Source organism: Fundulus heteroclitus, chromosome 21 (genome assembly GCF_011125445.2).
Source record: "Fundulus heteroclitus isolate FHET01 chromosome 21, MU-UCD_Fhet_4.1, whole genome shotgun sequence".
Lineage (NCBI taxonomy): Eukaryota > Metazoa > Chordata > Actinopteri > Cyprinodontiformes > Fundulidae > Fundulus > Fundulus heteroclitus.
The window spans coordinates 1,887,255-1,900,737 of record NC_046381.1 but is presented as its reverse complement, the minus strand read 5'-3'; the positions used below and the strand labels follow the sequence as shown (position 1 = coordinate 1,900,737).

The 13,483-nt window shown below is 38.2% G+C and overlaps 1 protein-coding gene across 4 annotated transcripts in view; it reads left to right on the top strand.

Annotated features, from left to right (window-relative positions):
• Window positions 1-13,483, top strand: part of LOC105934139 (multiple C2 and transmembrane domain-containing protein 2) — a 76,114-nt gene that overhangs the window by 50,204 nt on the left and 12,427 nt on the right. For 3 of the 4 annotated variants that reach the window (XM_012873998.3, XM_036125161.1, XM_021322292.2), the window contains exons 4-15: window positions 1,070-1,212; window positions 1,456-1,532; window positions 3,561-3,675; window positions 4,760-4,783; window positions 6,786-6,953; window positions 7,376-7,506; window positions 8,920-9,106; window positions 11,946-12,039; window positions 12,124-12,226; window positions 12,308-12,410; window positions 12,588-12,689; window positions 12,783-12,857. In XM_012873998.3, the coding sequence (XP_012729452.2) occupies window positions 1,070-1,212; window positions 1,456-1,532; window positions 3,561-3,675; window positions 4,760-4,783; window positions 6,786-6,953; window positions 7,376-7,506; window positions 8,920-9,106; window positions 11,946-12,039; window positions 12,124-12,226; window positions 12,308-12,410; window positions 12,588-12,689; window positions 12,783-12,857 (1,322 nt within the window). The remainder of the gene's footprint in view (window positions 1-1,069; window positions 1,213-1,455; window positions 1,533-3,560; window positions 3,676-4,759; window positions 4,784-6,785; window positions 6,954-7,375; window positions 7,507-8,919; window positions 9,107-11,945; window positions 12,040-12,123; window positions 12,227-12,307; window positions 12,411-12,587; window positions 12,690-12,782; window positions 12,858-13,483) is intronic. The other variant, XM_012873999.3, reaches the window with a different exon arrangement.

The following is a 13,483-nucleotide window of genomic DNA, read 5'->3' as shown; positions in this document are numbered from 1 at the left end:
AAGCACCCTTTGTAGGCAGCTAGTGACTTCCCTTAAATTAGCTGTTGTTAAACTTTATGAGTAACAAGAGTGTGCTTGGCAGGTGTTAGGTCAAGTTTTTGGTACTGACCTATTTTCTAGTGGATTTTGCAAATCTGTGAAAGGGTCCAAAATTATAATTGCTTGACGTGTGAGTTTATGTGAGTTTAGAGACGCACACACACGTCATGAGTGTTAACTGTGTTAAAAAAAACTATCCGAGAATTTATGATTCCAGAACTTGGCACAAACACTCCTGTTGCCCTCATGTTAAACAAAGTTCAACTGCACAATCACGTGTATTTTTCATATTCATTTGCCATGAGGTTTAATGTGGCTGAAGTTTTGTTGGCTTTTAAAGCAGGAAGTTGTGGTCCTGCTGCCTGAGGAGGGGAAAAAACCCACATCCTCCACGCAGACATGAGAAATGACAAAGTGAACAGACCAGGTCTCCTTTTTACGGGAAACCAGAATGTTTCACGTGAAGCACCCAATATAAGACAATAGAGTCGTGAGTGTTTAGAAATAATAAAACACAGGCCTGTTTTCAGGGATTAATTTGGTTTGATCTGTTTTCATCATCTATAATAATAATAATAATAATAATAATAATAATAATAATAATAATAATAATAATAATAATAATAATAAGCGCTTTCAGACAAAGTGCTGAACAGTTACTAGAATATAAAAAAGAAATAAGACAATACAGAATAAAATATAATTTAAAACTGATTAAAAAAAGGAAACACCAAAAGAAGCAATAAAACATGTTCAGGGTCTCAGTGTGTCTAAGGAAATGTGGATTTGTAAAGCCAAACCAGCAGCTTTATTGTACTGAAGCTACAGGTAATCGTTAATTTCAGATCATAAAATCTTACAGCCTTAATTTTTGCTTAGAAAATGCATCATATTCCTTTTATCCTCAGCGTCAGGCCTCCTCTGCTCATGGTAGTTGTGGCAGAATCTTTCACATAATATTAAAGGCTCCCTTCAGTTTAAAACTATTTCATCAACAATTGTCTTTTTTTTTGTCCCAAATGTTCTCCAGGCACCAGTGACCCGTATGTAAAGTTCAAGTTTTTTGGAAAAAGTATCTATAAAAGCAAAGTGATTCATAAAAATCTGAATCCTACATGGAATGAGTCCTTCACTGTACCAGTAAAGGATCTGAATCAGAAGATCTACCTCAAGGTAATGTCTCATTCACAAGTTCTCTGCTGTGTAGTCTCTGCTGAGGAACATCACTTCTAGCTGCATGGGAGTTAAATGTTTCATTAAACCACTTTATGTTGTGCAGAAGTCAATGCTTGATTTAATGAATTAGCTCTACATACTAATGGTCATTTCCACAGTTAGTGTAGTGGTGAAGTCATAATGATGGTGACTTCCTGTGTCGTTCCATGGGTTAACACCTTGCTTTCTGTAATGACGCAGGTGTTTGACAGCGATCTGACTACAGACGACTTCATGGGCTCTGCCTGGGTTCTCCTGAGTGATTTGGAAATAGATAAGTAAGTGTTGTGAGTTATGAGTGTGGTATGTGTTGGAGGGAATCAACCTTGATGTGAACCTGGTATAAATTAGAAATTTTTTTTTATTTCAGCAAAAAAGGGAAAATCCGTTTTGTCGGTTTCATTTCATCTGCATTTGATGTCCCTGTGTAGTTAAAATTTGGATATATAGTGCCCCTGGTGGCAATATCTGAACATGTTTTGAATTCCACCAAACTTTACATTTACTAAAGTTTATTTATTTCTGAATTTACTTTTAAATATGTCAAAGGTGGTCCTCATAGTTGTACCTCCTGGACATGAATTGTTGTAACCCAGTATTTGTACTGAGGCGAGGCCTGTTTAGGTAGATAACTCAGTGGGGTACCGTCAGAAGTTTATTGGCAGAATAAATGACAAAGTCTGGCTTTATTTTTAAGGGAACTAGACTTACTATTAGCTTGCAACCTAAAAGTAAATAAATATGAAATCATAAATACATTTTAATATGATATTTTAATAAAGAGTAGATCATATTAAATTTTTTTTTTCCTTTTACCTCTAAAGTTGGATATGCCAACTCACGCAGTACCAAGCAAAACTTCAGTGTATTATTTATGCTTTATGTGGTAGACCACCACAGGATGGTGCATAATTTTGAAGTGGAAGGAAAAAAATGCTTGAGTTTGCAAACTGAAAGAGAAATAATCTGAAAAGTGTGGCATGCCATAAGTACTTTTCTGCCTTTACTCTGACCCTTAAATCAGATACAGTGCAGCCAAATTTATTCAGGGATATTCCATCTATTATCTGAAAACGTTAAGGCTATAGCATTGATCAGAGAAGCAGCGCAGGGGCCAATGTTAACTCTGGCTGAGCAGTCCAGATTCACATCTCAGGTCGGAGACAACATGAGAGCTATTTAAAATAAGAAAGCTAATGTTGTAAAAAAAACATATGAGTCTCATTTTCAGTTTACCACAAGCCATGTGGGCAACACAGTTAACATGTCAAAGATGTAATCAGGTCAGATGAAGCCACTAGGTAACTTTTTGGGCTACATTATAAATGCCATCAGTGAAGAAAAACCACAAATAATTACACTTCAGCCTGAATAAAACATACACTCTTTGAAACTTGATGCTGGCAGTTTCATGCAACGGGGATGCATTTCTGCCACAAGGACAGGGAAGCTGGTAATGGGAAGATAACTGGATCTTAATACTGGGCTGGATAGAAAAATCCTGGAAGAAGACTTGTAGACTTGAGACCAAGATGGAGCAGGACAATGACCCTAAACAAAGTTCTGGATCGAGCTACAAAGGAACATTTTCCATTTCCGTCTGTATTGACCCAGACCTAAACACGACTGAGAATCTGTGGCCAGAATTGAAATAGGGTTTTAGCAGATCAGTCCCGTTTAACTGAGGTTGAGGTATTTTGCCTTAAAGGCTGTGCATAATTGTAGAAATCTGCTATAGATATGGGGGGTATGTCTACAAGGAAATGACTCTGAAGGACTGATTACAAATTCACATCACACGTAGAGTTTTTATGAATACAAAAACTCGAAAGCCATGTGTCATTTTCCTTCCACTTATAAATGTTTAATGTCACGTTGTATTCATATCAAATACAATCACCAACAAAGTACATGGATGTTTGTGGTTGCAACATCACAAAAAATCAGGACACCTCATTATTTCCAACAAATACAACAAAGTAACTCAAATTTGAAAATGGCTACCTCTTCAAATGTTTTAAAAAATAATAAACTCAGTAAAAGTGGCATTGTTTGTCATGAGTTTGCTTGTCATTACACCAACGAACTCTCATCTGGGTGAATACCAGCTACAATGGCTTGTCTGCATGACATGCAATTGCACTAGTTGAAACTACATGTTCTGTATTGTTTAATTGAAGAGTGCTGCAGGCAGGTTCTCTTTGCTTTCTGGAGATGATGAAAGTAGCATATGGTTTCCTTGGATGTTTCCATAGCGTGCGACCGTCCATATTTAAGTGTTTAACCTTAAATATACCTTGTCTCAGGGTCAACGAGCTCTCTCTCCCGCTGAATGACCCCAACACCCTGGATGAAGACATGGGCTACCTGCTGGTAGACATGACGCTGTCTCTCAGAAGCGGAAGCGCCAAGAAAGGCATTGTATGGCAAGCCCTTTGTGTATTAACTGCATGTGTTCAACAAGTAGAAATGTATGTTTCCATTAGATTTGCTACGTGCAGGCATGGTGGAAAAAAAAGCACCACAGTTCTCTGTTTTAAGGTTTTACAAATCAGGACATAAGAAAAACAGTTGTCTGTACCGCATCCTCATATGAGGTCAATACAGCCTTAACTGAGTAGCATCATATAGCACATTATAGATATGTTACTTAACATCAAGTCCAACAAAATTCAAGCAGTTTTTGCAACATTAATTTTGCTGTTATTGTTTCTACAACAGCAACAAGGTAGGTAGCTACTAGGAGCAATTAATCAGCAGGTGGAACCAGATATTTTTGTAATGTAAAAACCACAACTAAATCATGGCTTTTACAGGACTCGCTTAGTTTGCTTCTACTGTTGCCTCCCTCCTGAATGTTTATGGTGCCTGTTAGCCCTAGTGTGAAGTCAGAGGACCTTCCTCCTTTAAAGGAGACACTCCTTCAAAACCTGACACACTGTCTGTTCATTTTACATAAACGAATGCCATCTGTTCTAGTAGGCTTTTAAGTTGTATCTAATGAAGCTTTCAAAAAACATCAGCATATTTTTTAATCATTAGTAATACAAAGATCATTAGTAATAGTACATGTGCCACATTGGAATACATGTGGCTAGCGATGATAATAGTATTTGCAACAATGAAGTCTTAATTGAGAAAAATATTTTTTTCTATGCTAGTGCAAGTTTTGGGTCAGATCGTTGAACTTTAGCTGCCAGAGCACTTTTAATTCAACTTATTGTGCTAAAATCACATATGCAAGTCAATCACCCAGTTAGTTTTCACACACAACAAGCTTGTGTATTAAAACATTGACATTGCTTAAAATGTCATGTGTTGTTGTTCACCCCAGGTTGATTTTTCTCAGTTTTAAAACCTGTTCTGAAACTAAAACCTTAGATTTGGGAGAACATTGTGCTTGCTTTGTATTGTGCCTGTCTTGAAGTTTTAAATGTTTTTTGTGTGTTCTACTAACCTCAGTGCCATTTTGTTTTGCACTTAACATGCATGCTCCTGTCAGCAGAAGTGGCCACGAAAACGAAGTAGGGTAAGGCATGGTGGAGGGAACGCATTGGACAGACAATAAGCAACAATCAACTTGGTCAGCTTTATAATGGGTATCTGCCAAAAGTGAAAAATATTGTTTCAAGACACTAATATTTTTTTTTATTTGCCTCATTCTGATCAGACTGTTCAAACTAAAGAAACTGTTTGTGACGGTATTATTTTGGCAGATATCTGTTATTGTAAAATATATCTTTCTGTCACAAGAGGGCAGCAAATTACCATAATTTAGCAAAATGATGCCTTTCTTTTTACTTAAGATTAAACTTAAGTCTAATCTAAATTCAGTTTTCTCTTTCGATATATGTGTGTGGTTGAACTACCTAGTCTTCAAATTAATCAATAATCTTTCTTAACTATTAACCCAAAGCCAAATTATCTAGGGCAATTGATATGTTTTCTATATTCAGAATGTAAGCATTATATTTTAGATAATGAAACAATATTGTGACATATTGCGTTCGTTAGTTTAGGCAGAGTAACAAGAAGTACTTACAAACATACCTCTGACCATGATGTAGAAAAAGTCTGACCGTTGTGTTCTGAATTCACTGTGACAAAGGGATGTTAAACTCAGAGCCATTTCCAAATGCATGTCTTGTGGCTTCACTTGCTGCTTGCTGTGCAGAGTGCATGAATCTGTTGTTGCAGCATGACAAGGACTTCTGCTGGCTTTGCAAACCACTAGCCAGAAAAATGGAGACTATGTGCATGAACATTAACTACATTTCAGACGGTGTTTGAAAGCTTTCAGTTTACTAAACAGGTGTACATGAGAAAGCATTGGGGCATAAAAATGCTGTGAAGCAGGTTAACTGAAAGCTGATCCTTTACATGTCAGAGCAGAGTCACAACAACATCAGCCCTGATACAGCTGTTCATGTGAACACTGTCACCTGCATATGGAGAGTTGTGATCACTGACCTTTATTTGGGATGAGGCGTGACCCGCTATAAGATCCATATCATTTTACAGCTTTTATTTAACAAAGAGTTTCACAGTATCATGGTTAATGCGTAACATGATCTAGTGGCGTCCAAAATGCAGCCATTTTTGTGCAGCTCCTGACCACAATTGTAAATTGGAGTAACTCTGATCTGCGAGCACAGTCGAATGAGGCTGATGGATCCTACCCCAAAGATATTTTCAGTCAAATAAAATCTTTTTAAAATAAAAAAAACTGTTAGGTACAACACAACTGACTTCTTGATTATTAACTAGGTTTCTCCATTCACCTTAATTTTCTGGTAAATAGAACCACAAACATCCATCAGCTTTCACTCAAAAGTAGACTTAGGTGCCTCCTGTCATTTTATTACGGTGTTACTTTTTTAACAGTGAAGTTCCTTTGGTTTCCACACTGTCACTGCTTTTTATGACTGAAGAAATTAACAGGCAAGGTTGTGTTTTTCTGGACTATCCAGTCAGCCAAAGAAACTACAATTATGTCAACGCTTTCTCTGGAATCTCATTGAACCAGAGGAAGGGTACGAGAGACAATTGTTACAAGGTTTTTTATTTTATTATTATTTGGGGGTTTTAAGATGAGAACCTTTTTAAGCCTTGTGGGTAGTGGATACCAGCTCATGCCTTTTTAAAGCATTGCAAGCTGTATTAAGCTTTTCCTCATAATAGGTTTATGTGCATTGACTGAAATCCAAACTGTGAAAGAATGTGCTCAAGAATTTGAGAGTTTTGATGTCTTGATCAAAAGACATGTCCACAAGACAATCCTGGAAATTCAGATTTTCCTCATCAGAAGGTTTGTTTCAGACATCAAAACACTGATTAAAATATTGTCTGTTTTCTATTCAATGAACTGGTTTGCTGTGTGCTTTAGTCTTTCCTGATTGTATCTCCTCCACTCTATGTGCCTTCTTTGGAGATTTGATTTATCTTGGTTGATTTTTGTTCTCTCTCCCGATTTCCATCCCTCTTCAGACATTGTTCCTGTAACTCATTTGGATCCCTATCCTCTCTTACAGGGAGGGGCTTCCCTGAACTCTCGTTTGTCAGATTCGCTGAAGAAGAGTCAGCTCTGGACGTCCACTTTGTCAGTGACGCTGGTTGAAGGTCAGGGGTTAACTTTGGACAGTCTGACAGGTCATCTGTTTGTTCGCTTCAAATTGGGAGAGCAACAGTATAAAAGCAAGGTACAAAATGAATGAGTGGCGGTTTTCATCTCTTCCGTATGTTTATTACTCCTCGTTTGTTTTGTTTGTCTTTTCTTTTTTAACTTCAACTTTGTTATAATCTGTTCCTCTTTTGTTTTTCTTCCCTTTTGCATGAAAGCTCCAGTATGTGTTGTCACCGGCCCACTTTGTCTGTCTAATTTGATTTCAGAGCTCTTTGTGGTATACTGCCTCTTTCTGTGCCGTTTCTCTGTTAAACAAAGGGTGCAGGTGTAGACAGGCTGTACACTAAATCTTTCAAGTATTGTACATTCTCCATAGAAAGCTAACTGACTCTCAAACAACCACACCTGAATGACTATTAGAACAATGATACTATCACTAATTGTAAGATGCTGAATGTTGTGGTGTTTTTATTTATGTCTCATGTACTTTTTATTCAGAATCACTGCAAAGTGGCCAATCCCCAGTGGAGAGAAAGATTCACCATGAAACAGTTCCTGAATGTGCCACAAGTCCTGGAGGTGGAGCTCTGGTCCAAAGAATCTCGAAGAAACGAGGAGCGGATTGGGATGTAGGTGCCTGCTCTTTAAATTCCTCTTTGTGCCTATTTTTAATATTATGATGATTATTATAATTCTAAAATAAAAGTGTGTATTCAGCCCATATTCCTCTAGTACCGCTTAAAATGAAATGGAGGATAACGTTTTCCTTTAGAAGTCCTCTAATTAGTCGCCTATGTTTCATGTAATCTCAGGAAGAATCCAGCTGTTCTCTGAACGCCTCAGAGGTCTATTAGAGAACAAACCGCGGAGACCAAGGAATATAGCAGGCAGATTGAAATGGCCTTTGCTTGCTTAGCTCTTTATCAAGTCCTGATGACCCCAAAGCGCTTCACACTATATTCAGTCATTCACCCATTCTGACGCTGGCGGCGCCAGCAGCCAATGTGGGTGAAGTTTCTTGTACAAGCACATAATGACTGAGACAGTTAGAGTGGGGGTTCAAACCGGCAACCCACCGGTTACAGGACAAACTCCTTGTGTCACCGTTGGCCACTCGTAGTTTCCCACAGAAAAGTTTAGGGCAACTTTTTATCCCAAGCTCCGAACATCTCTCCGAGTTCTGCTCAGTCCATCGTCTGAAAATAAAGAATAAAGAAATTCAAATAGCATTAACATTTATAGTTGCTCTCTATTTATTTATTTTATATAATATGGGAATCCTTAAAGTTCTTTTATCAAAATAATAACTTTGTTATCATTGACTACTAACCTCTCTGTAGATCTTAGTGTGTACCTTGAAAAAGCTGGCTTTCTGCCCACTGGGACCTCATTTCAAGGCCCCATGGTAACACATATCCCCTTGGGTTAGTGTGCAGTCAGCCTAGAGTCCCATCCAGGCATAACCATGAACTCTCAAAACTATCCCTCATTTTTCTCTGACCTTTTATTACACGTTTCTTATGCCATTATTTTGCACGCCTTCTTCTAAATGTGTATTAATGATTGTTTTTCTTGTAAAAATCTGGGTCTAGATTGAATCTAAGGTAAAAAGTCTAAAGGAGAGCTAGAGTAAAGGTTGTAAAAAACAAACGGTACCTGGTTAGAAGAAAGTTGGGACGTCTCCAACTGAGGTCATCTCTTTTTCAGTTTCTTTAGCGTTCATGTGGCCAAAGCTTTCCAAGATTCCTTACTTTATTTGCGTAATACTATTATTTTTTGTTTTGTTTTTGTGCATTTCCAGTTGTAGGCACTAATAAAATACAAACACCCGAGATAATAATTGTACTGTTATTTAGCTCACACTGCTCAATCTTGGCTTTATTAATCACTGCAACTTTTTAGTTCTGTGTTTGCATAAACTAGACGTTAATAGAAATGAGAGTAGTGTATTTTCTCCTTTGGTGTGTTTATTGTAGGACGACCAGTCATATTGGGGAACATTTAAGAAATGGCTCTGTGTATCTCTGTGTTTGTCTGTACAGATGTGAAGTGGACCTCTCCCAGATCCCTGTTAATGAGCGGAAGGTTTTCAGTCTGACCGTGAGTCCTTGCAGAGGAACCTTGGTCTTCCTGGTCACACTAAAACCATGCAGCGGCGTTACCATCACCGACCTCAGTGCCGCACTGCTTGATGAACCTCTTGAACGACAGAACCAGCTGGAAAACTATGTCAGTATCTAGACTGTGCATCACTGCTAGAATTACACAACAAACAGCACTTCACCACCCTCCTACTCACCTGCTGTTCACACACTAAGCACTTCATTTATAGCACCTCTGTGATGTTGTATGGGACCTCAGTTTGCTGTCTGAACACTGCTGCTCTTTTGGCCTGTGTGGAAAACATGGTGGATTTAATCCAGAGTTTCAGTTCTGATACAATTTTAGCCTATTCAGATTTCTCTAAGAGCGAGAACCACCAGTGTTGCCCATATCATTCCCGCCATAAGCTTTCGTTACAGTTATGAGTAGATGTGACATTATGCCATGTGAAACCTATTTAAACTCTTTGGCATCTTATTTTAATGATGAGCACAGTTAGCATTCTCAGCTGTAACAGTAGTCCCCATTTGTACCTCTGAGAAAGGGTCAATCACTAACTTGAAATGAAACGTATTTATTTTTGTAGGGGCGAGTGTTGAGTAGTAACGAATACCATATACTTTAACATAGCCAATGCTAATTTGTAATGTTTTTCCTTAGCTGTGCTTTTGGTTACATAAAGCAATAAACAGGATACAAGCAAATACAAAACAAAAGAAAAACATAAAACTCATTGAAATCCATCTGAACAATAATGAATCACAATAGCATCAAGAGGAGACATTTAATTTCAATTCATTCATCATTACAAATTGCTTCAGCTTTAACGTAAAATAATGCCAGTCAGAGTTCAGCTTTAGTTCTACAGAAAGGGAAGTCCACATGTTCACTCAAACTATAGAGAACACTGTTTGTCACAAAGATGTTTTGCATAAAGGAACCTTAAAAGTCCCACAGGATATTCTCCAAATTACTGAACCTGTAGATTTAAGAGGAACCACTGACCACCCTGAGAGACTTGACATGTAAATATTCATCAAAATGTGTCATGTCCAGATTTTATAGAACATAATCCAACAGGCTTCCCGTCTAAGATCTTAATTGGTTGACTGTAGTAATTTCAATGAGGAAATAAGGATTAAGGAGTGCATGAAAACAGTTGCAGTATGTAATGGTAGACCATATCTAATAAGTCTAGAAGTGTAACATTTTAGGAGAATCCAGCATGACATAGAGATATTTTACTTCTGAGACCTGACCTTATTTCTGAGGTTTCCCAACGGCTGCCAACACCCTACATTTTCACACCCAGCATGCTCCATGGCAGAAAGACATTGCTCAAAATCACAAATCAGCAACTTTGCTGTTAAAAGTTCCTCTGATGTACTGCAGTCTGTGCCTGGTCTTTTGACTCTTTCATCAGTTTGATGAAACACCCCCAAGGAGGATATGAGTTGATGCGCCATGGCAGACGGCTACTTTTCATTCCCGAAAATACTAGCCGGAGGAAATGCCCAAAGTAGCAAAAGTATGAAATGACGACAGCACAAAATGACTGGGACCCATGCTGGTCTCTTTGAAGTAGCAGCCTAAATGAACAGCAGACCGGCCTCCATAGAAGAAAGTTTCTTTTTAAACAGCTTCTCATAGCTTTATGCTTTACATAACTTCGTCGTTAAATACCTTGATGATACTGGAAGAAGCTAGGTTTGACTCTTCTTCCTGCTCTAGCAGGTGCGCCATCATAAAGTGTATGGTGTTCACCACAGTGTGGTAGCATCTAGGTACAGTGTGTTACCCGTGCATCATTAGTCCTTTTCTTTTTTTTGGTTGTCATGAACTGCTAAAGCTGTGTAAACACGATAGAGAAATAAAACATGGCGCTTAAGGCGTTCCTGATGAAATGCTTTTAATGTGTCGGTTCACATGTCAGTCATCTCCTCTTGTCCTACTCAAAAGAGAGAGTCTACAAAGAAGCCTGAGTCCAAATTTGCTTTTCTTTTCTGTATCAGCTAAAAAAAAAAAAAACACAGCTTTTTTTCCAGTCAGTAGAACAGGGATGTTTAGCTCTAACGGATGTCCTAAAGTAGGATTGAAAAAAGATTAAATGAATAAATGACTGGGGTAAAAACTCTCTTTAAAGAGTTGTTCTGCTGGGGGCAGTATCTGCTCAAAAATGTTGGATGGGGCTTAAACAATCATATCTGCCTGGACTCTAAGCAACAAGACTTGGTTTTACATCCAGTTTATAACTGCAACGAGCCAAGCATTCAGCTAAAAACAGATTACTCAGAGTAATGATGTCTAATAAAGTCCATCCTGAAGGTAGAATATGCTGAAGATGTCCTTCTGGGAATGAAGAGCAAATTCTTTACAGAAATCAGGAGTTTACAAAAGGCTGAGAGTCCAGGTTCACTGTGTGCATAAACTATACTTGATGGTGCTTAAAGACAAGAAGGGGGTAAATACTGTTTTGGAAAAAGCACTTTATTACAATCTGCTTAGATGTTGTCAGGAAAAGCTTTCACGTTAGCCATTATAGGGGTTTGTAAGTGTCAGATTTGCAATGCTAGTCACACTTAATGCCTAAAAGTATGAATTTACCTGCAGGGACTTGAATCTTGCTTGTAATCTGTCTCAGAGAGTGTTTATTTGGGTTGACTGTCAGTTCCATGTATGGAAATGTTGTGAAAACTTCTTCTTATTGAAGGTTTGGTGAGAGAAGAGAGGTGAAGAAGAGAATTTTAGTAATGTTAAATTACCAAGATGTCTTAACTTCTAGAAACAGGAGAACAGAATTTATTTTCTTTGTCTATTGCTACTGTATGTAATAATACATAAAAATGATTGGTAAAACTGTAATAATGACTATTATAATTAACAGTTTGTTTAGGTTTGTACTCAATTCATGTTTTTTTTTTTTTTATAATGCTCCTAAAGCCCTGTCTGCTTTTTGTCTCTGTAGCATTGGAAACGATCTCTAAAGAACCTCGGAGATGTTGGTTTACTTCAAATCAAAGTCATCAAGGCCTCAGACCTGATTGCTGCTGATTTAAACGGTAGTCACGTGTTTAAGATTTTATTTTGCCATTTACGATTGATTTTGTCAAGTTAAGCTAAGTGTGATTGGTTCTTGTGTTCAGGAAAGAGTGACCCTTACTGCGTGTTAGAACTGGGCAATGACAGACTGCAGACCCACACGGTCTATAAGAACCTCAATCCAGAGTGGAACCAAGTCTTCACACTGTTAGTTTGAGAAGTAGATTTGAAAAACATGATTTGGTTTACTGGTCTGTTGGCTCCTGACCTCCTTGTTTGTTTCTACAGGCCTGTCAAGGACATTCATGACGTTCTCATGGTTTCTGTCTTCGATGACGACGGTGACAAGGCGCCAGACTTTCTTGGAAAAGTTGCCATTCCACTGCTCTCGGTACACCTCAACTCTGATGCAGACAATAGACTAATCTATTTACACTTTGGGCCTAAATTAAAGTGAAGAGGGTGATAACACCTTAGCGGGTTGAAGCCTCGCTAAGATGTAATCCAGCATGACTGATGGTCAGGTTCATGGCTGAGTTCAGCACCTCATGCCCTTTCTGTCCCGCAGATCCACAACAGACAACGGCTTGTCTGCCTGCTGAAGAAGGAGGACTTGGCCAGACTGTCGAAGGGAAGCATTACTCTAGAGCTGGAGGTTATTTTTAACCCTGTAAGTAAAAGTTCAACCTGGACGGAGCACACAATGAAATGTGAAGCGATTCCAAGCTTGATGCCGTCTGCTTCTCAACTGTGTTTTTGTCAGGTCAAAGCAAGTATAAGAACTTTCCAGCCCAAGGAGAGAGGCTACATGGAGGATAATCTGAAATTTTCCAAAAAGGTTTGTCCTGAATTGTCATATTTGTGCTTACTATCTTTCTTTCTCCATTATAACTATGTTCCCACCATTCTCCCTGCTTTCTGACCCCTGAGAGCTATATCAGCTGTTCGCAGTGAAAGTCTGTCCAAGTGGTTCAAGTAGTATTGGAAAGCAGATTTTTTACTTAAACTATGATAAGTCCCAAAATATTGCATCTAAGCAGTTGTTAATTATTATTATTTAATATGTAATAATTTTTTCTCGGATGTTTTCAAACAGACCTAAAGCCTCACAGAACAGCTGGATTCATACTGAGATGAAATGGCACACAGGGGCTACCTGTTTCCTAATTTGGTGACCTCTGATTGGACTGGATTTTATTAGGGGGTACCAATCATATTAAAAGGGCTTGAATACATATTCAGGCCTAAACTGTTGTATTTGTTAAAAAGTTTAAAAAACACACAACCTCTACCTTTTATTACACAGTTACACCCTGCTGTGTGTTGTCGTGTCACATAAAATCAATAAAATGTGCTGTACAGTAATTTGTGGTTCTAAAAAAACTAATTGTGAAAAGGAAATTGACATAATTGTTCTATGTGCAGTTTCATCAGGCAGGAATCCTGTGACGTTTGTTAATACTT